The 22,368-nt window shown below is 39.3% G+C and overlaps 1 protein-coding gene across 3 annotated transcripts in view; it reads left to right on the top strand.

Annotated features, from left to right (window-relative positions):
* Positions 1 to 22,368, top strand: part of LOC123799451 (uncharacterized) — a 169,566-nt gene that overhangs the window by 59,938 nt on the left and 87,260 nt on the right. For all 3 annotated transcript variants that reach the window (XM_045808557.2, XM_045808559.2, XM_087855386.1), the window contains one exon: positions 21,497 to 21,742. In XM_045808557.2, coding sequence (XP_045664513.2) covers positions 21,497 to 21,742 — 246 coding nt within the window. The remainder of the gene's footprint in view (positions 1 to 21,496; positions 21,743 to 22,368) is intronic.

Raw genomic sequence — 22,368 nt, 5'->3', positions numbered from 1 at the left:
AACACAGCGACTCGGGGAAGCAGGGGTCCATCTGCCAGTTCTGCAGACAGATCTCTGCAGAGACGCGAGCTGAATGGTAGTTAAAGCGAAGTTGCCGAGCTCAGCAGATGGGCTCTTGTCTCCAGTGGGGGAGATTTGGTGGCGGTCCAGCAACTCTTTCCCCCCTCCAGGTTTTTGTTCCTTGCAACTGTGATTGAAGAAGCCCTTCTCTGTCTTTTCCCAGCCTTGTGCCTCTCTCTCCCACCCCACCCCGCTTTGTTTGTGTGAGCAATGTTTAAATCTGAGTGATTTGTTAGCGAGGCAAGTCCCGGCTGATCTCATTTTGTGTATGTGCTGTAAAGCTCAAGCAGAAGATAATTAGGAAAATGTAATCCCATTGACTTTACACCCCACTTGTGTACATTGCAGCAACTCAGCCTCGTGCCCTGGAATAAAGTCTCTGAACGGATTTGAATTTAGTCAGCATTCCCATTCCCTGCCTTTGGAATTTCTTACTCTGAGGTTTAGATGCTTATGATTCTGAAAATCGTCCTTTAGATTGCCTTTAGACCTGCGTGCCTTTTAAAGCATGCAATTTAAGGATTCTTATTTGTTTGTTTTTCCTTATATTTTCATATTCTGTTGGCAAGTGTCTAGGTGCCTTAAATCCCAGTGTCTCCTTGCCATCTGGGATGAGAGGTCATCGGCAGTGTTAGATCTGCTGTGTCTTTTAAAGACCCTCCTCCCCACCTCCCGACCTACCTCTTCCATGAAAAAAGATGGTGAATTTGAAACCTTTCTGTAAGGAAGGACCCCTTTACTTTCAGTTGATGATCGTCTCCCAGTATTTGGTATACGTTTTGACAAAAGCCCACTTGGACAGAATTTAATGCTAGCACGTTAGATTAATGCAACCCCCCCCCCCAACCCTTTATCCCTACCTGAATCTTGGCAAAAATTATTTTGTAGAAGGCTCTGGCATTTCATGTCCCCTCACCTGAGACCACTGCCTTTCTCAGGGGAAAGGTGGGGGGCAGACGAAGCCTGCTAGGCAGATGGTGTTCTCTATTGAAGGTAAGGTTTGGGATACTGCCTTGGGCTGAGTCCTGAAATGCCCTTGCCTTAGAGAGAGAGGTCTGGTTCCAGCCAACCTGCCAGGGGGACACATTTGCAGAGATAAAGGTGCCTCTGTGGAATTAGAAACCCTTCCCGTCAGAGTGTGTTCCCTCCCTTGCCCCCACCATTCTCTGCCAGCAGAGGTCTCTGTTGATTACAGAACCCAAAGAGAACCGTGGATGAATCTGGGGTTTTGGTTATCCCCAGGTATACTCAGTTTTGTGGGAAGATGGGGGCCAAACCTTTATTCCAGTTTGTAAGAAGAACCAACAAATGGATCTGTGCACCCAGAGCGCAGAGAAATAGCACGCCGAGGCTCTGTCCAGCCAGGACGGTCGGTTCCGTCTCTGCCGCTCAGGAAGGTGTTCGGCCAAGTCCATCCTTGACATTGGTCCGTGTTTGTGCTTTTTGCTACCCAACTTGAAACCCCAGTCTCATCGGGTTTAGCCGGGGGATGCAGTACTTTCGCTGCTGTTGCCAGTCCCTGCCCCTCACTGAGGTTCCAGCTCCACCCCCCCACCCCCCCCCCCGCCCCGGCCATGCTAATATTCATAATAGGAAGGCTTCTGTTACTATGGTAAATTGTTGGAATGAGGTGGAGATTTTGTTTTTCATTAGAGCCCTGCCAGCGATTATTGTGAACTCTGAGAGTTATCGTTCCATCCCAGTTTCTTTATGGAATTTAAGAAGGCACAGCAAAAAAGACAGTCATGAAGTGGCTGGTGAAAAATGTTTGTTTACCAGCAAGTCGTGGGTGAACTGCCGATTTATTTCTCTAATTTGTTGGGAGTCAGAATTGGCTGGGGGCAGGGGGAAGACTCTACATTTTGAATTCATAGGCTATTTACCAGTGTCGGCTCTGCTTCTCCTTCCACCCTGGTGTACCTGGACTAATTTTGTTCTCTGATTTAAATCGCAATCTAGCGGCTCTGGCATCTCAATTTAAGGGAAGATTGGATGTTGTTTTCAAAGGGAATTGCAAGTGTTTTATTCTTGTCTGAAAACAGATTGTGGCTTCTTTCCCAAGGATAAGCTTAGGAATTACATATAAATCTCAGGGTTTCATTCTTAGCAAAATGTTTTCAACCCTCTTGTCCACACATTAGTATAAATGAATAAAACAGAGAAAAAGCCAGAAAACACCCCGACAGACAGTGTGTGAATCTTTCTGATCTGCTTCCTCAGCCTGCCATTCTACTGAACACATTTTGTTTACTCTACGGCTTCTAATTGCTCTGTTGCAGATTTTGTAGGCAGCATGACAACTTGGGAGTAAATGCATAAAAAAGCTTTTGATGGGGAACAGAAGTTAACACTCGATCTGCAAGGAACCAGGGAGCAGCTTGAAAATTAACAACTTATTTTAAAATTATCTGATTAGGGCAGGTATTTTTCAGATGTTCTCATTTATTTGGCCATGATGTACCTTTCTTCTAGGAACTCAAATGCAAACTTTAAAAACTTTCATTCGGGGGCTCCTCTCTTCCTCCTTACTATCTATCATGCTTCTGACGAATATTTTGTCAAGAACCATGTTTGGGCAGATCACCACCAGCCTTAGGTGGCAGTGTCTCAGAATTACATGCCGCAGCTCTTCAAAGCATGGACCTCACTGTGTAGGACAGGGACTGGGGAATGGTATCTCCAAGTGACACCCAGGCCCAGCAGCTTGTACCTGAAAAGACTGACATTTGACCTGTGCCTCAGGGGACACAGTGCAGCTCCTGAGAGAAAGTAAGGCTCATGGCCCTCATCATCCTTAAAGATCCTTCAGCTTGTTCCCATGGCTCGGTCTTATTTCTGGTACCATGTGTGGAGCTTTTCATAATCCTGGATACAATAAATATTGATTGATTGTCGATTAGATTTGCATTTGGTTTCCAGGAGCCAAGCAGAATAATCCAGCACACTATGTTTTGGCCTCTGGCCATCTGAGTCTTCTCAGGTCCAGGAATCCCTTATCTTTGCTGTGCTTCATAAAACTGCCTTCAATTCTTCTGGTCTCGTCTTCTGAGGTCAAGCTGACAGAGGGGCCATCCTGGGGCTGTATGATTCTTTTGTTCTCACTGTACAGTATATTTTAATTCAAATTCAGCATCTTGCGGTAGGAGGGGAATTTATAGACACGTAGCTCAGCTCCCTCCCAGTGGCAGCCATGATGGAGGGGTCATGCTGCTTATCCATTTGTAACAACAGAGAATTTATTCCTGCATTGTTGCAGTCTTTAATTTTGTGAGTTTTAAAACACTGTAGATGTTAGAAACTTATTCTTTAAACTCATGAGTAGAAATCTCCATCTAAGGAAACCCAGACTTTGTTTCAAGAAGTGATGAAAATAAAATCACAATTCAGCTCACTGGTATCATGATGTCCGTCTCTACATAGTACGTCTTCAAGTCGGCTTACATATATTTAATGTTTATTTATGTATATATTTCCAAGTGTGCTTATATTTAATGATCGCTAGCTACCATAGCTAGTTCCTGGGCTAAGCGCTTTACATACGTCATGCCGTTTAATCTTCCCAACATATCAATATTCTTATTTTAAAGGTGAGAAAATTGAAGCAAGGAGATGCTAAGTAAGTTGCCCAAAGTCTAAGGAATCTAAAATAATCTAACGTCGCTAACAGCCGAGCCTGGATTGAAACCAAGTCAGCTGACCCCCATATCCTTGTATTTAACTGCTCTGCTATGTTGCTGGCCTGTCTTTACTCATTTCTCACTTCCTTAGATCCAAAAGGAATCTGGGGCCTCTTCAAACAAAGGTGCACATAAAATAGCATAGTTTAAGCTGGAAGAAAAAGAGAAATCATGTGAGAACCCTTCAGATTCTTGGAGGCTGCAATCCCATTGTGCCTAAATTTGCACTTTCTAAGTCAACGTTGCCAATTTCTTAAGCTTTCTACCTACTGGGGAGAAGGTGGGTCGCTACACTGGTAACTCTTTGGGGGCAGAGGCCTTGTTTTGCCACCACCGTGTTTCTGGTGCCTAGCCGACAGTGTTAAGATTGATCTGAAGGAGAGGGCTGGCTGGGGAAGACGAAGCTGGGTACATAGATTTGACTCAGACTGCCGCTGCTGAAGCACACTCATTCAGAGCAGGTGCTGGGTCAAATTGGGTGGCATTTGTGACTTGGGAACCCAAGGCAAAAATGGGATTGGGAGAGGAGGAGAGGTAGAATAAAATAATATTTATCTTTCTTATCTATTCTCCACTGTATGCTGTTTTGCATTTTTTGTATATATCACTGTAAACCACTTTGAATCCCTTTTAGAATGAGGCAGGATATAAATAAATGCTTATATATTTATACAGACACACATATATACACATAAAATATTAGATTGAATTGACCTGTTTAATGAAATCCTTTGTTGTCTGCTGAGATAGATAAAGAAAGGGTGGTGTCATCATCAGAAGGAGGCTAATGATTGCCAGATTCACAGACTAGGTGGGGAGGCATGAGCCAAGATGATGAGCAGGGGTGGGCTTTCCATGTGCTGTGGGAGCCATCCCTGCAATCGTCCTGGGGAGCGCAACTTCCAGGCCTTTGCCATGGCGCTCGTCTTCCTCTGGAACTTGATAATTCCCCTGAAAACTGAATGCTGTACCTCAAATTCATGCAGAAAAAATAGACTTGTACTTTCTTTTTATATTGCAAACAATTTTACTTCTATTCATGCAGCTGGAGACTGTATTTAAAAACAATCGCATATATCACATGTATGTCATATTGACCTTTAGTCAAATAAACCCCCTGGTTCTCATCAGAGAGTCCCCTCAGATTAGTGCAGGTGACGTTTTACACCTAAATTCAGGACTTTGCATTCATTACTACCATTTCATAGATGCAGATGCAGGTCCAAGGAAGCTAAGTAAGTCTTCCTTGTCTTGTGCTCCTGCCTTTTTTCTCTTGCTTCTTCATTTTTATTTGTTTGCTCCCAGTCCTCAGAGCTATGCCTCTTTCTGTGGTTGATTCCATGTGTTCATGACCAGATGGTAGCAGAGCACTGAATGATGGGGTTTGAGGGGATCTTCACAATATCTTCTCTGGGTGGAGAGTATTTGTAAAATAGGACAAACAACCCATATTGGGTGTCCCCCATACCGTCATTATGCTAAAATGATTGCCTGCCTTGCCCTGTCATCTTCAGGTGCTAGGTCTCCAGCCCCTGGAGGAAGGGGGAAGAAGGAAGAAACCCTACACGGTTTGATCAGAACTCAACGGCCCAGTCATCACTGGCTGCTCTTGGCACACCCTTGCTTAGTTCTCCCTAGAGAAGGTTTGGGGGTGAGTGTGGTAGGCCTGTTCCACAGGGCAGCACTTTGGCTCCCCTTGTCTAATAACCAGTGTGGCTTGGCCATGTTCAGGGTGTTGAAGTCAAGCGGTGAGGTTTTGTTGTGTTACAAAGGTATACTGCAGGAGCTCATGGTGCCCATCATTTATTTTCCATCAAGACAGAGAGTTGGTTCATGGGTGGCCCTTTACACTCCACTTCAGGCTGGATAAGTCTCACTCAACATGAGAGTCTCTCAGATATCAGGACCTTTTGTTTATGAAGAAAAAAACTTTGGGAGGTAAGAAAGGGTCTGATGAAAAAGATTCTTCCTTTGGATAGGTCACATTGCAAAGAAGAAATCGTTTTTCTGTCTCCTGTAAGCTCAGATAGACCAGGACTGCTGTTTCTCAGCTAGGGTGACTCAGGGAATAGGAGCATCTTGACTTAAATAATGAGTATAGCCCTTTTTATCTCTGACATCTGTGTTTTTCTCAGCCCTTACCAGGGGTCACTGGGGTGCAAAGAGAAGCTTTGGTTCAGTTCTTCAGAACTTTTACTATTTGTAATACTTGTCAATGTTCATTCATTCATCATATATTTGTTGAGTGCTTTCTAGAATCAGGACAAACTAAGAAAGCAACAGCAATGGGTCCCTGCCTTCAAAGAATCTCTGTCTAGAGGAGGAGACTGATATTAAAGAATCACAGTAATAATATTATAATTATAAAAGTGGCAAATGATCTCAAAGAGAATGGACAGAGAGACCTCAGTTAATCTAGTGGTTACGTGACAATTCCAGTAATCCCATCCATGAATGTGGACATTCAGATGTGGGTTGGGGGCGGGATGGGAGTGAAGAACCAGTGTGGGAGGGTGGTAGGGAACAAGATGTTGAATAATGTGGCAGTAACTATTTATAAAGGCAATGGGTTGATATTTTTCATTTAATGCTCTTGTAGAGCTGGAATGTTTTAATCAAGTGGATATGTCACTTTTATAATCAAAAGATTTTAAAATAAAAACTAGAGAAGATGGATTGTTGGCTTATACAAGCATTTACTTCTCACAGTTGTGGAGGTTGAGAAGTCCAAGATGAAGTTGCCAGCAGGTTGGTGTCTGGCTAGGGGTGGCTTCCTGGTTTATAGACAACTGTCTTCTCACTGTGTAAGTGGTGGAAGGGGTGAGGAAGTGCTCTGGAGTCTCTTGTATAAGGACACTAATCCCATTTCATTAGACTCCACCCTCACGACCTAAGCACCTCCCAAGCTCCCAACCTCCAGATACCATCATGTTGTGGATTGGATTTCACCATATGAATTTTGGGGGGACAGAAACATTCAGTCTATAGCAATGTATGATGTGTAAATCTACTTATTCTTGGCCCAGTCCAAGGAAGAGTGCCATTCTGGAGTGGAATCCTACTTTTCCTTAGGACATCTCAGGTCCCACTGTGAGTGAGGGTGTCAGCATCAACCCATATAATATGCTTAATTTATCCTTTAGTCTTGATATAAAAAAATAAACACAAATGAAAGTTCTCACGTTTTCTTCCTGCCTCCCCATGCGTCTCGTCATTGGATCATCCTGGACAGATGCTTGATACATATCCCACACTTTGGAGATCACTGGACTACAGGACAGGAAGATTGTTTGGGGATACGAAAGGCAAACAGAGTAAAGCATCATTTTAAAAATGTAGGGGTAGAAGTGACTGATTCTCTGTGGAGCAGGTGAAGAGTTTGTTTCTTTCATTTGTTCATTCAACAAACAATACGTTGAGCAATTCCTGCCAAGTGCTGTATTATACGCTGGGGAGAAAAAGATAATTCACTTAGTCCCTGCCCCTGGGGAGCTCCCAGCTTAATGAGGAAGACTGAAATGCAAATGAGAAACTGCAGAATAGTGTATGGAAAGAGGTAGTACAAAATGTTCAGAGGACCTCACCTTCTGTGTGTCTTTGTTACTTTTTTAATGGGCTCTACTCTGACCACTGCTTTTAATGGCAATGCCTATTGGAAACAGCCTTCCCCCCATACAGGAGATGTTACAGTAGGCATTACCCTACTGTATCTTTTTTTATGCCACTTATCACCTTATAACATTCTCTATAGTTACTTATTATTACTTACGGGAACTTAGTAAACATTTGAGAGTGGGTCGACGGACTATTCATTCCTTATATTCATGGGGCAGAATGAGGTGTTTAGGTCATGGGTCATGATAAGCATGTACAGGGTTGAGACACATTGATGTTTCACTGTCTTTACTCAAAAGCAGAGTAAAATGAACATGACCCATTCCATTACTTAATAAGTTGGTAAACATTTCCTTTGTGCTAAACAGTATTGATGGAAATATTAACTCAGCAGTAGAATAACAGAAAAGATACGGTTGTTCTAGTGACCCCTAGGACTGAACGCACCAGGTACTGTGTTCCTCTTCCATGCTGACACTTCGGGGTGCAATGTAAGAAAGAGAGGTGGTTAGGTTGGGATGATAATAACAATGTCAAGGTTATAATGTGATGCCTGAAACCGACCAATTAGTGCCATGCAGGGAAAGGGCTTGCCTTTTCATTCTAGACAGCCCTGGAATGTTGAAAATGACATAGGATGGATAGGAGGAAGGACGGCTCCTCGCTCCTGGAAAGGTCCTTGAAACTCATGCCCTATTGGTGGTTCATTTTAGCTCAGCTAAAATTTGCATCTTGGTGTGTCAGGCCCTGTGCTAAGTGCTTTCCACTGATCATCTCCACTGAATTGCGTAACAGCAATGTAGGTGTTATTTCCCCTATTATTTATTCATTTATGAGGGTTAGAGAAGTGAAGAATCTTGTCTATGGTTCCCTTGAAGCACAAATGGTGGAGTTGGGACTTGAATCTCTGTCTCTTTCACCCTGAATTAGTAATTGCATTTTTGCTCCACGATACAGCTGGACTGTGCTTCTTTCTTGTTAATGAAGGAGAACCATTTTCTTTTTTTTCTTTTTTTTTTTTTAAAGATTTTATTTATTTATTCGACAGAGATAGAGACAGCCAGTGAGAGAGGGAACACAAGCAGGGGGAGTGGGAGAGGAAGAAGCAGGCTCATAGCAGAGGAGCCTGATGTGGGGCTCGATCCCATAACGCCGGGATCACGCCCTGAGCCGAAGACAGACGCTTAACCGCTGTGCCACCCAGGCGCCCCTGGAGAACCATTTTCTTAACATGCATTAGAGCAGTTTGAATTCCTGTAAGACACAGATGTGTGTTTTCTTTCTTAGTATCCCGTGTCTAATGACAATGAAATGATAGCACAATCATTTGTGAAGGTGACTCGGACAACCGCCCATCCGGTGAGCTCAGCAACAGACTGTTCTCTTGCTCTTCTGTTTGTTCATTAAAACAAGCTTTAAAAAAACTGCATATATTCATTTAAATACTGACTTCATAGGGTAGGAAGAAGTGACATATCAATTTTACTTGTCTTGTGATGTTTTGTCTGTGAGTTTGGGTACAGGATGCATAATTTATGTGTCATAGAGCTAAAATAATTTTTTAGTTTCTCGTTTCAGGTAAATATATTTTATAATAAAACATGAACTTAAAAAAATCAATGAAATGATCATTTGGGTAATAGGCTGGATTGAAGATACCCACAGGATTACTGTAGTTGATTACTGTAGTTGAAATTGTTCCTGGAGCATGAATCAAGCATTTTGGGAAGAGGCATTAATTCTGTTAGACTTGTTCAGGATCAGGTTTCAGCCGATTAATAGTCTGAGGTTCAAAAAGTCCAAACCATCTGATATTCCTAAAAAGCCTGGGCATAAGCCTGGGCTGAAAGTTTGATTCTTATACAATCCCTTAGCTTTACACTATTTCATGGCCTGGCCTGGCTCCCACCCGGACTGGATATTAGCTACACGTTGGCTTTTGGTCTTACCAGGGACTGGGGAAAATAGGGTGAATTGCTTATGCAAATTTATCACCACCTCCCAAAAGGAGAGCACACGGCTCCCCCTCCAAGAATGTACCCTTTTCATAAATTCAGTGACTATTTTTAGAGAGTAAGTGACACCAGAAAATTTAAAAAATTTGTATCATGTGCTAGAATTTGGCCTTTGTTTACTTAAACATTATTCAACCTGAGTATAAAATACACTGCTGGGGCCCTTTAAAACATTTTTTTTTTTTTTGGTTAGATTTTTAATTCAACTATAAAGACAATTCAAGTGAGAAACTTCAGTGCGTTGATTTTCTTCTTTGCGTCATTGCACTGTAATTAGCTGAGTTGCGTTTTAAAGGCAGCACAAGAACATCTTTCTTGTCTGTTTATGTCAGAAAAAAGTGGCTAATGAGCACTTATCAAAAAGATGAACATTTTTTCATTAGATTAAGTAAAATCAAAAGAGATTTATAATGTACTATTATGTTTCAGCTTGGAATAAATTTAGGAATATAGCTGATGTATTCACAGCTTCTTGAGAATTTCTTTGCATGGCAGGATCCTCCTTCCCCACCGGCTTGGGCCTCAGGGAAGTGCCCGTTTGTGGCAGCTGGCTTTGTGAAGTCAAGGCACATTCCCAAAGGTTTGGGAATGCCCTGAATATTATTCGTAAAATCTGAGTATCTGTGAAGCAGGTGTCAAAATTGATTTCCTTTGGATGGGCTCGTGTTCTTTGCTACTTCACAATACACTTCTTCGAAATTGTTTGAAGAAAGGATTTCCCTCTACTTTCCCCTAGTGGTCGGTCAAAATGCCACCTGGTACTCAGTATCACGCAGAGCATTCTTTTGTCTTGAGATTTTTGTGTGTGTTCAAGTGAATGAATATTAGTAGCCTCTGTGTTCCCCGAAGGTACAGGCAATGAAGGTTGATTCCTCAGGAAAGTTTAATGTAGAAATGTACAAGTTTAAGAACCGTCTCCTTGTAAATGTCACCTAGATGGCAGGTTATTTTCAGGTCATCAAAGATTCTAGGACATTACTTTCTTTTTTACTATGTGAGAGTTATGCTTGGGGCTGTATGTGCATATGCACAAAACAAGGCTTTATATGGATAAAGAAGAACTTAACTTCTCAAGTTTTTTGAGTTAGCATTAGGGTAAATGAACAAGAGATAAATTCTCTGTATAAAGAAAGTGAAAAATCAACTGCTCTGGACCCTAGAGATTTAATATAATCATATAACTTCTGTCCATCTAGCATACTTTTTGGGAAAACATTTTAATTGAAGTACAGCACATTCATAAGTGAAAGAGGCTCGATAAGTTTCTACAGAGTAATATGCCCATGTAAACACCATCCAGACCAAGTTGTAGAACATTAGTAACCCTTCGGAAGCATTCTTTATACCTCTCCCCAGTCATTATCAAAAGTAGTAATCATTCTGATTTCTGTCATTGTAGCTGACTTCTGATGTTTTGGAACTTTATACAAGTGCAGTCATACAGCAAGTACTCTTTTGTGTTTCACTTCTTTTTCTCAAAATTATTTCTGTAAGATATATTAATGTGATTATGTGTGTCAGAAAGTCATTTTTCATTGTTGGGTAGTACTCCACCCCATGAATCTACCACTGTTTATCCATCCTACTATTTTGTTTCCCATTTGGGGCTATGTGAACAATGCTGCTGTAGATATTCTTGTATGTGTCTTTTGGTGACATATGTATGCATTTCTGTTGGATATATGCAAAGGAGTGGAATTTCTGGATCACAGGATATGTATTTGTACAATTTCAGTAGCTGCTGGGAAATAGATTTCTGAGTTGTAGCTACCATTCACACTCCCACCGGGAGAGTGTTAAATTCTAGTTGCTCTTACATACTCAGCAACAAAATATAAGTTTAGCCATTCTGAGGGGTTTAAAAGTGAAGTCATTGTGGTTATCGTTGCATTTCCTTGATGGCTAATGATGGTTAGCACCTTTTATTATGTTTATTGGCCATTTGGATATCCTCTTTCATTATGTGCCTATTTAAGTCTTTCGCTTATTTAAAAAAGTTTGAGTTGTCCATTTTTTTCTCATTGATTTTTAGAAGTTCTCTGTATATTTTGGATATGAATTCTTTGCTGGATATGTGTATTGCATACCTTACTGATGTCTTTTGATAAACATAAGTTCTTAATTTTTAAGAAGTTATATTTATTAATCTTTTCTTTTTATGGTAAGTGATTTTTATGTCCTGTATTCAGAAATTATTTCGCTCACCCCTACATTGGGAATATAGCCTGTGTTACTTTCCAGAAGGTTTATTGTTCTTCCTTTTACATTTAGATCTGTAATTCATGTGGAATTGATATGTATGCACGCTTTGAGGTGGGTTAAAGTTTCATTAAAAAATGTCAGTTTTCCCCCATTGCATTGAGTAGCACTTTTTTCATAAATTAGGTGGTCTTATATGAATGGTCTACTTTCTAGACCCTCTATTCTGTTTCATTGATTTATTTGTCTATCCTATGTCAATATCACTATTTTAGTTACCTTACACTTTATCATACATCTTGATATTTGATAATGTAAATTCTTTAACTTTATTCTTTTTCATGGTTTTTTGTTGTTGTTTTGTTTTTTGTTTTTTGGTTTTTTTTTTTTTTTTTTTTTTTTGACTATTCTAGCTCTTTTGCCTTTCCACGTAAAAATTTAGGATCAGTTTATTGATTTTTATAGAAAAGCCAGCTCAGGTTTCGGTTGGGTAAGGTCAATGGGGAAAACTGACATCTTTTCAATGTTCAGTCTTCTAATCCATGGACATAGTATATCCCTCCATTTTTGTAGCTCTTCCTCAATTTCTTTCAGCAGTGCCTTGTAGTTTTCAATGTATGGGTCTTACACATTTTTTGTTAGCTTTGTTCCTAGGTATCTGGTATTTTTGATGCTGGGGATTCTTAGATTGCTTACATTATAGTAATGTGAATGATATTGTTTTAAAATTTCATTTTCCAGTTGTTCAGTGTTAGTATATAGAAATATAATTGATTTTAAAGTATGATGTCTATATCCCATGACTTCTAAATTCACTTTTTAATCAATAGTTTATTTGTGGATTATTTTGAATATTTTATGTATATAATCATATCATCGGTGATCAATGACACAGTTTTCTTTTAAAACTTAAAAAAATAATTTTAATAATTTTAATTTCTTTTCTTTGGACCACCATGCTTAATAGAATTACAATGATGATAACATTTAATAGTACATTAAACATTACAATGCTTAATAGAAGTCATGATTTCAGATACCCTGTTTTAGTCCCAATCTCAGGGGAAAAGGAAGTTTCCTTCTATTTCTAGTTAATCAGGATTTTTAAACATCATGAACAGGCATTGAATCTCATTAACTGCTTTTTTGGGGGCATCTATTTAATGACTGTATAATTTTCTTACTTAGTTAATGGGGTAAATTATATAGATTGATTTTCAAATGTTAAACTATCCTTGTATTACTGTTATAAATTAACTTGGTTGAAATCTTCTTTTTCTGTATCATAGGATTTGATCTGCTAATATTTTTATTTGATTTTGTCAGATTTTTTTCATCTGTGTTCATGAGAGAGATTGGCTTACACTTTTCCTTTCTGGTAATAATTACTTTTTGGTAAGTTTTAGTATGGGCCTCATAAAATGAGTTCAGAAGTGATTTTATTTAATCCACTCTATGAAATAGTTTATATAAGATTCGTGTTGGTTCTTTTTGAGATGTTTAAAGAGTTCACTGATGAAGCAATTTGGGCCTGAAGTTTTCTTTATGAGTAGACTTTAAATTACAGATTCTTATTTTTAATGGACATAAGACTGTCTGAGTTATCTATTTTTTCTTGTGTCACTTTTGGTAAGTTAGTATTTAAAAAAAGTTATCTGTCCATTTCATCAAAATTATCAGATTTATTGGTATAAAGTTATGTATAATGTCTCTTGTCTTTTTAGTGCCTATAAGATCTGTAACGATGTTCTTTTTTCCTTTATAATATTACTGGCATTTTATCAATTCTTTTTTTTTTTTATTTAAAGAGCCAACTTTTGGTTTTGTTGTATTCGTCCATTATAGGCATTGGCAAAATATGGCTCCTGGTCAGATCTACCCATCATCTGTTTTTGTGAATATAGTTTTATTGGAATACAGCCAAATCCATTCATTTATGTATCATCTGTGCTTGCTTTTGTACTACAGTGGCAGAGTTGAATAGTTGTGACAGATCATGTAGTCCACAAGGTCTGAAATATTTACCCTTTGTCCCTTTACGGAAAAAGTTTACTGACCTGTGCTCTACTATACTTTTTTCTTATTTAATTAATTTTTGTCCTTATCTTTTATTATTGCTCTTATACTTTCTTTGAGTTTAATTTGCTGTTCTTTTTCACACTTCTTGAGATGGATCCTTAGATCATTGATCTTTCATTCTTAGATTTTCATTTAATTACTATATTTTCTCTAAGTGCAGATGAGCTGTATCCCACAAGTTTTTATATATTGTATTTGCATTATTATTCTGTTGAAAATGTGTTATTATTTCTATTGTGATTTCTTAACTCATAGGTTATTTACAACTTTATTCATTGATTTCCAGGCACTTGAGGATTTTCAAAGCTTTTTCCTTGTTATTGGTTTTTATTTTAATTCCCCTGTGGTGAGGGAGCATACTCTGATTTTAATTCTTTGAAATTTGTTGAGACTTGTTTTATGGCCTGGTATATTTTTATTTTAGTAACTGTTCCATAGATACTTGAAAATAAAGTATATCCTATAATCATTGGGTGCTATGTTAAGTTTGTTGATCACGTTTTTCTAATTTTCTATATTTTAGCTAATTTATTTTCTGCTTGTTCTTTTAGCTACTGAGAGAGGTATGTTAAAGCTGTCCACTGGGATTGGGAATTTGTCTGTTACTTCTTTGGTTTTGTTAGCTTTTGCTACATTTGAGACTGTGTTATGAGATCTTCATGTTGAATTGACCTTCTATCTTTACCAAAAATTTCTGTTTATTTGTAGCAATACTTCTTGCCTTAAAATCTATATTGTCTGTTTTTAGTACATTTACACCAGTCTTTTTTTGGATTAACGTTTATATGTTTTCCATCTCTTTTCCTCTGAGCTTTTCTGTGTCCTTACAAATGTAAGTAATGTGTAGCTGGGTTTACAAAAAATCCATTTTGACAATCTTTGTCTATTATTTGGAGTATTTAGTTACAACTAATGTAATTATTGTTATTTTTTTCTCAAGTCTACTACCTTACTTTGTTTTTTGTTTGTCTCATCTGTGTTTTGGTCATTTCACCCTACATATTTCCTTCTTTTGGATTTGAAAATATTTTTTCATTGCTTAGTTTCCCTTTTGTTAATTAAATATTCATTTTCTGTTATTTTGTAATTATCCTAGAGGCTACAACATGCATGCTGGACTTACAGTCAACCTTAAATTAGGATTGTTACCACTTACTGAAGAATGCAAGGACCTTAAAACACTATTACTGAATTTTCTCTACTGTCCCTTTGCTACTGCTATGGAATATTTTAAATATCTATCTATATCTATATATTTGTGTTATATATACATCTTAAATACCACAAGACATTATTAATATTATTGTTTAAGGAGTCAGTATTAATTTAAATTTACCCACTTATTTACCTTTCCACTGCTCTTCATTCTTTCTGCATTATCGTGCTTCCATTGAGGATCATTTTCCTCCTGCTTAAAGAGTACCCTTCTGCATTTCTTTTAGTGTAGGTCTGCTGGGATGAATTCTCTCAGGTTTTGTTAAAATGGCTATTTATTTAGATTTCGTTTTTGAAGGATATTTTCTCTGGGTGTAGGATTCTAGCTTTGCAATTATTTACCTTAAGAACTTTAACAGTGCCATTCTTTTGTCTTCTGTTTTCCATTGTTTCCATTGAATAAGTCAGCTTAGTATTGTTGCTTTGAAAGTAAAACGTCTTTTCTTCTTTTCTTCAAGATTCTCTTTGTCTTTGTCTTTGGTTTGCAGCAGTTGTGTTATGGTTGCTTTTCTTTAATTTAACCAACTTAGAGTCAATGATTCTTGGATCTGTGGCTCCATGTCTTTCAGTTTGGGAAAATTTTCTGTCAGTATCTCTTCAGATATTGCTTCTTACCCATTATCTGCCTCCTGTTTATCTAGAACTTTAATTACAACAATTACATCACTTTAAAAACAAAGTGCTGTCCTATATGTGTTAGTTATGCTTGTTCGTATTTTAAATCTTTTTATCTGTGTTTCAGTCTGAATATTTAGACTGACCTATCTATGTTCCAGTTAATTAATTTTTTCTTCTACTGTGACTAATCTATTGTTTAACCTACCTACTGAGTTCATAATGTAATGATTATATTTCATAGATTCCAGTGCTCTGGTAAAAATAGTCAGTTTTTTTAAAAAATCTGTCTTTTGAACATATGAATAATAGTTTTTTGGGGACAACTTTAATTTTTTTATTTCAAATTTACAGAAGACTTGTAAGAATGGTGGAAAGCATTACTGTATATCTTCTAGCTAGAATCACAAATGTGTTACATTTTTTCCCCATTTGCTTTATCATCCTCTCCTCCATGCACAGGTGTTCTCCCCTGCCACGTTCACACACATTATTTCTTTCTGAACCATTTGAGAGAATGTTGCAGATGTCATGCTTCTTTATTTCTAAATTATTCAGTTGTGTTTACTAAAAACAAGGAATTTATCTTACATAACCGCAGTACAACTATCAAAATTAGGAAGCTTAATATTGATACAATACTGTTGTGTGATCTACAATCTAAATTCAATTTTTATTGGTTATTCCAGTAATGTCCCTTATAGATACATTTTCTTCCCCAGTGATCTAGGATCATGCATTACGATTAGTTGTCAGGGCTATTTAGTCTCTTTTAATTGAAATAATTCTTCCACCCTTATTTGTCCTTCATGATCTCGATATTTTTAAGAGTATAGAACAATTACTTTCTAGAATGTTCTTTAATTTTGTTTTTTCTGGTGTTCCATCATGATTAGATTCAGATAATGTATTGTTGCCAGAAATAACACAGAAGTGATATTGTGTCTTAGTCTGTTGGTTTGTTATTGGTGTTATTGACTTGGATAACTTGGTAAAATCATACTGTCTTTGTGTGTGATCAACCATAAAGTTACTGTTATTGATTTGTAATGAGTGAGTAATGTGTGGGAGAAATATTTGGGGGCCATATAAATATTATGTTCCTTGCCAAACTTATACCTAGTATATTTTAGCATCCATCAATGATTCTTGACTGAATTAATTATTACTATGATATTAGCAAAATGATGGTTTTCTAAATCTATTATCCTTTCTACATTTATTACTTGGCATACTTAGGTAAAGAGTAACTTTTCCTTCAATCCCATTTATTGATTTTGCAGACTTAAGAATTATTATTTAATTGAGAAGGTTATAATGCATTGATCTAATTTTTTTAGAGAGGGGAGGGGCAGGAGGAGAGGGAGAGAGAGAGTCCCAAGCAGACTCCACACCTAGCATGGAGCCTGTTGCAGGGCTCGATCTCACAACCCTGAGATCATGACCTGAGCCAAAATCAAGAGTCAGACACCAACCAACTGACCACCCAGGCACCCCTCATTGATTTCATTTTTAAATCTAATGCTCAAATATTCCAGTTTTGGCCATTTCAGACCCCCTTAGGCAGGCTTCTATGAACTTTTGCCATCTTCTTTGAACATTTCTTTACTTGCTGGCACAAGATGTTCCGGGATCATCTTATTTTATCTGCTCCAACATTGGAATCAGTCATTTCTTTAAGGCATTCTCCTTTCTTTGAGTGAAGAAAGGTGTTTAGAGCCTAAGATCTGGACACTTCAGGAGGATCATTTTGCTGCTGCAGTGCCATCGTGTCTAGGTTCAATGGGGGTAAGACATTTCTATTTCTGTCTCTAATCTATGAGTTCATATTGATACTCCAAAATTTAATCTAACACCAGAAGGTTCATTTTAGTTTTTCCCCTTTCTATTTGTAAATCCTTTCTCCAAGTGAGAAACCTGTCTCACGTTATCGTCCGCATATCTACTCATTTTTCCAGTCTTAGATTCACGGAAAGCAGTTTCAGAATTTCTAACCCTACCACTATAAAAAACATGTGCACTATCCAGTGTTTAGTATTTGTTAAAAGATTTTTGTCTTTAGACTCAGGGTATATAGTCAAAACTCTGTGTTCAAAAGCAATTATTTTTCTCTTCAGTGTGATTGTTATTCATTTGAAATATAGTTGGACTCATTTGTTTCTGTTTATCTTCCATTTTATATTTCTTTCCCTTCCATCATTGTTAATTTCATCATCACCATCATCATCACCATCATCGTCATCATTATCTTGTGTGAGTATGGAACATTAACATGGTCCCCAAATCCAAAATTACACAAAAAGCTATATTCAGAGGAGTATTACTTCCCCTTCTTCACCCCACCCACCTTGTTAATGCACCTCATTAGTTTCAGGTTCAACTTTCCTGAGTGTTCTTTTGTAAATATAAATAAATAAGTATCCTATTAAAGCGTCAGCCTGAGAGATATGCATCTAATGTAACACATCCAGCGGTGTGCTGGGAAACTCTCTGGGGATGGGACTGGCTGGTGCCAGCTTCACACGCTCCCTTCGCCGCGCTCTAGAGCACCAGCAGTGCCTGGAAGGGAGCTTTTACGTGTTTGGTGCCCCGGGTTTTTGCAGCTGCCGCCCGGAGGACACCCTGCGATCACCTGGCTCCAGAAGCCAGGGATGGGGTAGGGGCTTGCATTCCTGGGTCCCAGGAGACTCTGGCAGTCAGAGAAGCAGTTCTTGGCAGGGTGCCACCCCCAGGGCATTACACAGAAAGCAGATTGAAGCACTCCCCCTCCCCCGCCCCCGGTCCTGTGAAATAGGCCTTTTGCCTGGCCTGGAGCTTCGGTGTGAGGAGCAGGCTTCGGGTCTGGCAGACATCTAGCGGCCTATAGAGCTGCTTTCAAGGAATACGGGCTGTGGATACCATCTGGCTGCTCTCCCTCTGCCTTGCTTCAGCTAGCCAGTATCTCCCAAAAAAGAGCTTATTTTCTCTTCTTTCTCATACGAAAGTAGCATACTGTATATGCTTTCTTGCACTTTGCTTATTTTGACTGACTGCAAATACATCCTAGAAACCACTCCTCATCACAGCTTTAGTTTTTATTTACAGCTGTATAGTATACCACCGTGTGCCTGTACCATAGTTTACTCTACCAGTCTTCTATGTTTGTTTTATCCCAATATTTTTTCAATAACAAGTAGTGATGTTCCTTGTTCATATGTATTTTTGTATTCTTGAAGATGGACCTTCAAGGTAAAAATTTTTAGATATGAGTCAAAAGGTAAACTTACTTGTGATTTTATTAGATATTGTGAGATTCTCCTCCCATAGATGTGGGGGACGTTCCCACCCGCTGTGTGTAAGAGTGTTTCTTTCCTTATGGTCCTGTCAAGAGAATGTGCTGTCAAGCTTTGTATTTTTACCAAATTTAATCATTGAGAAACAGTAACACAGCATAGTCATAGTTTCTCTTATGACTGAAGTCCATCTTTTCATATGTTTAAAGGTCATTTAAAAACATTTGTGAATTATCTCTTTGCGACTTTCACATATTTTTCTGTTGGGTTCTTAAAAATCTTAACCCCCTCAGTTTTAGAGTTCTTTACGTATTAGGGATGGATGTTAGCCCTTTATCTCTGAACTCTGGTAATCATGGTCATTTTAAAATTTGTGTGAGTCTCTGAGTCTCTTTATTGTCTTTTTTTAAAAAATAATTTTGGGTTTTGGTCATTTGTTCCTCTTTCCTGGTAGGCCTGGTTGGTTTTGACTAAATGCCAGACTTTGTGTATGAAACATTGCAGAGGCTGTAGGTGGTGTTATTTTCCTCTAGAGATGATTTTGTTTCCCACTGGCTGACAGATGATGTTTGGGTAAATAAGCTTGATCAAGGCTGGTCAATTCAAGGTTTGTCCTCCCTGTAAGGGAGTAGTCCTTCTCGGGTTGAACTTGAAAGTCTAGGGTCTTTGCCCTCCTCCTCAGCAGCCCTGAAAGCTGATTTGTGTGTCCCCAGCACAGTGAGACTCCTATTTTCTCCTTAGGCTTTTAGCGTTGTAGTCCATTGCTTTCCTCGGGCTTGTCTGTCTCCTCAGAGCGCCTGCTGTGTGGGAGACGGCAGATGCCCCGAGGGGAACCTGCACCCCCAGGCTCACTTCTCTGCAGCTCATGCTCCAGGATGTTGGCCTGTCACTTTTTGACCCCTCTTCCAACATGACAAGACCACCAGGAGCTGTAGGCTGCTGCCGTCTCGCGGGCCTTATTCCCCACAAATACCTGGATGAGAAGCCGCAGTGGCAAGAGCCGGGCTCCCTTGAGTGCGTCCCCACGGCTGCAGCCTGGAAAGTCCTGCTGCCTCGATTATTTGCTGCTAGCTTCAAGCAGCTCTTCTTTTACATTTGATCTAGCTTTGATAGCAGTTCTCAAACAGAGGGGTTATTCTGATACTGGTTGTTCTTTCATAGCTGGTGACACGAGTCGTCTCTCCACTTAGCACATTTCATTGAATTTGTATGGAAATGAGAGAACACAGTCAAATCGACAAAGCATTTTAAAATTGACAAGGAAATTGGCCTGCTCATACGCCGCTGGGGAGGGTGGACGTTGGTACCACCGTTCTGGAGGGCACTGATGTGCATCAAAATCTTTAACAATTCATTTGCCCTTGGACTCAGCAATTCTGCTTCTAGGTGTTTATCTTAAGAAAATAATCGCAGATGTGTGGGAAGATTTATTTACAAAGATTCTAATCCCAGTCAATAAAATTGGAGTCAGAACCCTAAGTATGCAACAATAGAGGATTTGATGAATCGTGGTGCTTCAATACAATGGAATAGTATGGAATTCAGCATTGCAGTGATGTGGACTATGTCCACATGATAATGGTCTATTGTTAAGCACAGAAATAATCACCAGCATGTGCAGTATGGTCCAATTCAAGAATGCACGTACAGATGCATAAATATAGGACTGGAATAATGCATATAGCTGGTTGGGTTGTTGGGTATCCCCCCTTTGTTCTGCATATTTAAATTTTTTTCCAGTTTTGGAAAGTTACTTTTGTTCCAAGAAAAAAATTGATACACTTAAAAAAGCCCTGATAGCTGGTAGGCCCACTTGAAGATATTTTCTGGCAAACGTTTTATTTTATGCTGGTTGCCCGAGTTCTCTCTTTATGCCTTTGGTGGTATTACAGATTTCATCAGAAATGTACCCACCTCGGGATTCCTGGGTGGTGCAGTTAAGTGTCCGACTCTTGGTTTTGGCTCAGGTCGAGATCTCAGGGTCGTGAGATTGAGCCCTGCCTCGGGCTCCACGCTCAGTGTGGAGTCTCCTTAAGACTTTCTCTCCCTCTGCCCCTACCCACCTTCTCAAATCAATCAATCAATCAATCAATCTGGAAGGAAAGAAGAAAGGAAAGGAAAAGGAGGGAGGGAGAGAGAGAGAGAAAAAAAGAAAAAGAGATGGGGCGCCTGGGTGGCTCAGTCGTTAAGCGTCTGCCTTTGGCTCAGGGCGTGATCCTGGCATTCTGGGATCGAGCCCCACATCAGGCTCCTCCTCTGGAAGCCTGCTTCTCCCTCTCCCACTCCACCTGCTTGTGTTCCTTCTCTCGCTGGCTGTCTATCTCTGTCAAATAAATAAAAACTCTTTAAAAAAAAAGAGAAAGAAAGAAAGAAAGAAAGAAAGAAAGAAAGAAAGAAAGAAAGAAAGAAAGAAAGAAAGAAAGAAAGAAAAAGAAAGAAAGGGACTTGCCTTGAAAATACTTTGTGGAACAGAAGACCTCCATACAAATAAAATTCCCACTAGTCAAATTCAAACAGAGGCTTCACTTGTTTCTGTCAGTGTTTGCAAAAGCCTTTTTAGTAAGGATTCCTTTAAAAAAGTAAATAGATTTGTGACAAGGACTTGGATTATAAGGGAAGATTTACTTCCTAGGAGAAACATTGAATTTCCTTTTGAAACTGATTGCCAAAATTGAATGAAATTGCTTCCGTAAACCTGAAATCAAGATTTCGGCCACCATCCTTATCCTTTGTTTCTTTCTTCTTGAAGGTCTGCTCCAAGACAGCAATCACCAGCTATGACCTGTTGGGTTTCGAGGTTGCTTCCTAGGAAGGTCCATTCCTTGGGCACGTCACGAAAGAGCCAGAGAGTTGTGGATTGTCATCGACACCATGAGGCCTATGGGTACTTCTTACCCATCCAGACGAGATGGCAGGACAATGACCAGTACGGCCACGTGAACAATGCCGTGTACTACAGCTACTTTGACACTATTATCAACCACTACCTGATCAGGTAGGCTTGGCTTCTGAGCCCCATGTCCTCCTGTCATTCCTCCGGCATGCCCTCTGCTGGGAGCTCATGCAGGGCATAACGGGAAGAGATTCCTTCCATTTTCTTCTGCTAGGGCACCCTTTTGTTGAGCCCACTGAAAGTCAGATGGTTCAAGAGGGGAACAGGAAGACCGACATGTGAGGGAGAAAGCGTTGCCCTGCTGCTCCTGCAGTCTCAGGTGTTCGTATATCTTGGTCCTTTGCACTAAATTGGCAGCAAATGTGCAGCCTTTGAATCTCAAATGAGCATCTACACAAAAAACCACATATATGTAAACTTGAGCAGACAATAACATCAGCCCTCGGGCCTTTTTGTGAGAAAAGCAGCTGCTTCCCCCAAACAGGGCACCTGAGGGGGAAGGAGTGAGTAAGGATATAAAGATGTGTTATAGCCTCTGAATGCAGTGACGACATGATTGCCTTTTGATGCGTGATTGCAAGGTGGTTAGTATATATTGAGTTAGTATAATTCTCTATGTGAAAGATTGTATTGTAAAAAGAAAAAAAGAAAGGTTGTGTTGTATAGACAGATCTGAGTAAAACCTGCCTCCACTTTGCATTAGCTGTGCAATTTTAATCAACTTATTT

Source organism: Ursus americanus, chromosome 24 (genome assembly GCF_024610735.1).
Source record: "Ursus americanus isolate L20-20 chromosome 24, mUrsAme1.1.p, whole genome shotgun sequence".
Classification (NCBI taxonomy): Eukaryota; Metazoa; Chordata; class Mammalia; order Carnivora; family Ursidae; genus Ursus; species Ursus americanus.
Note: the sequence above shows the minus strand (reverse complement) of the source record. Positions and strands in the feature narration are given on the sequence as shown.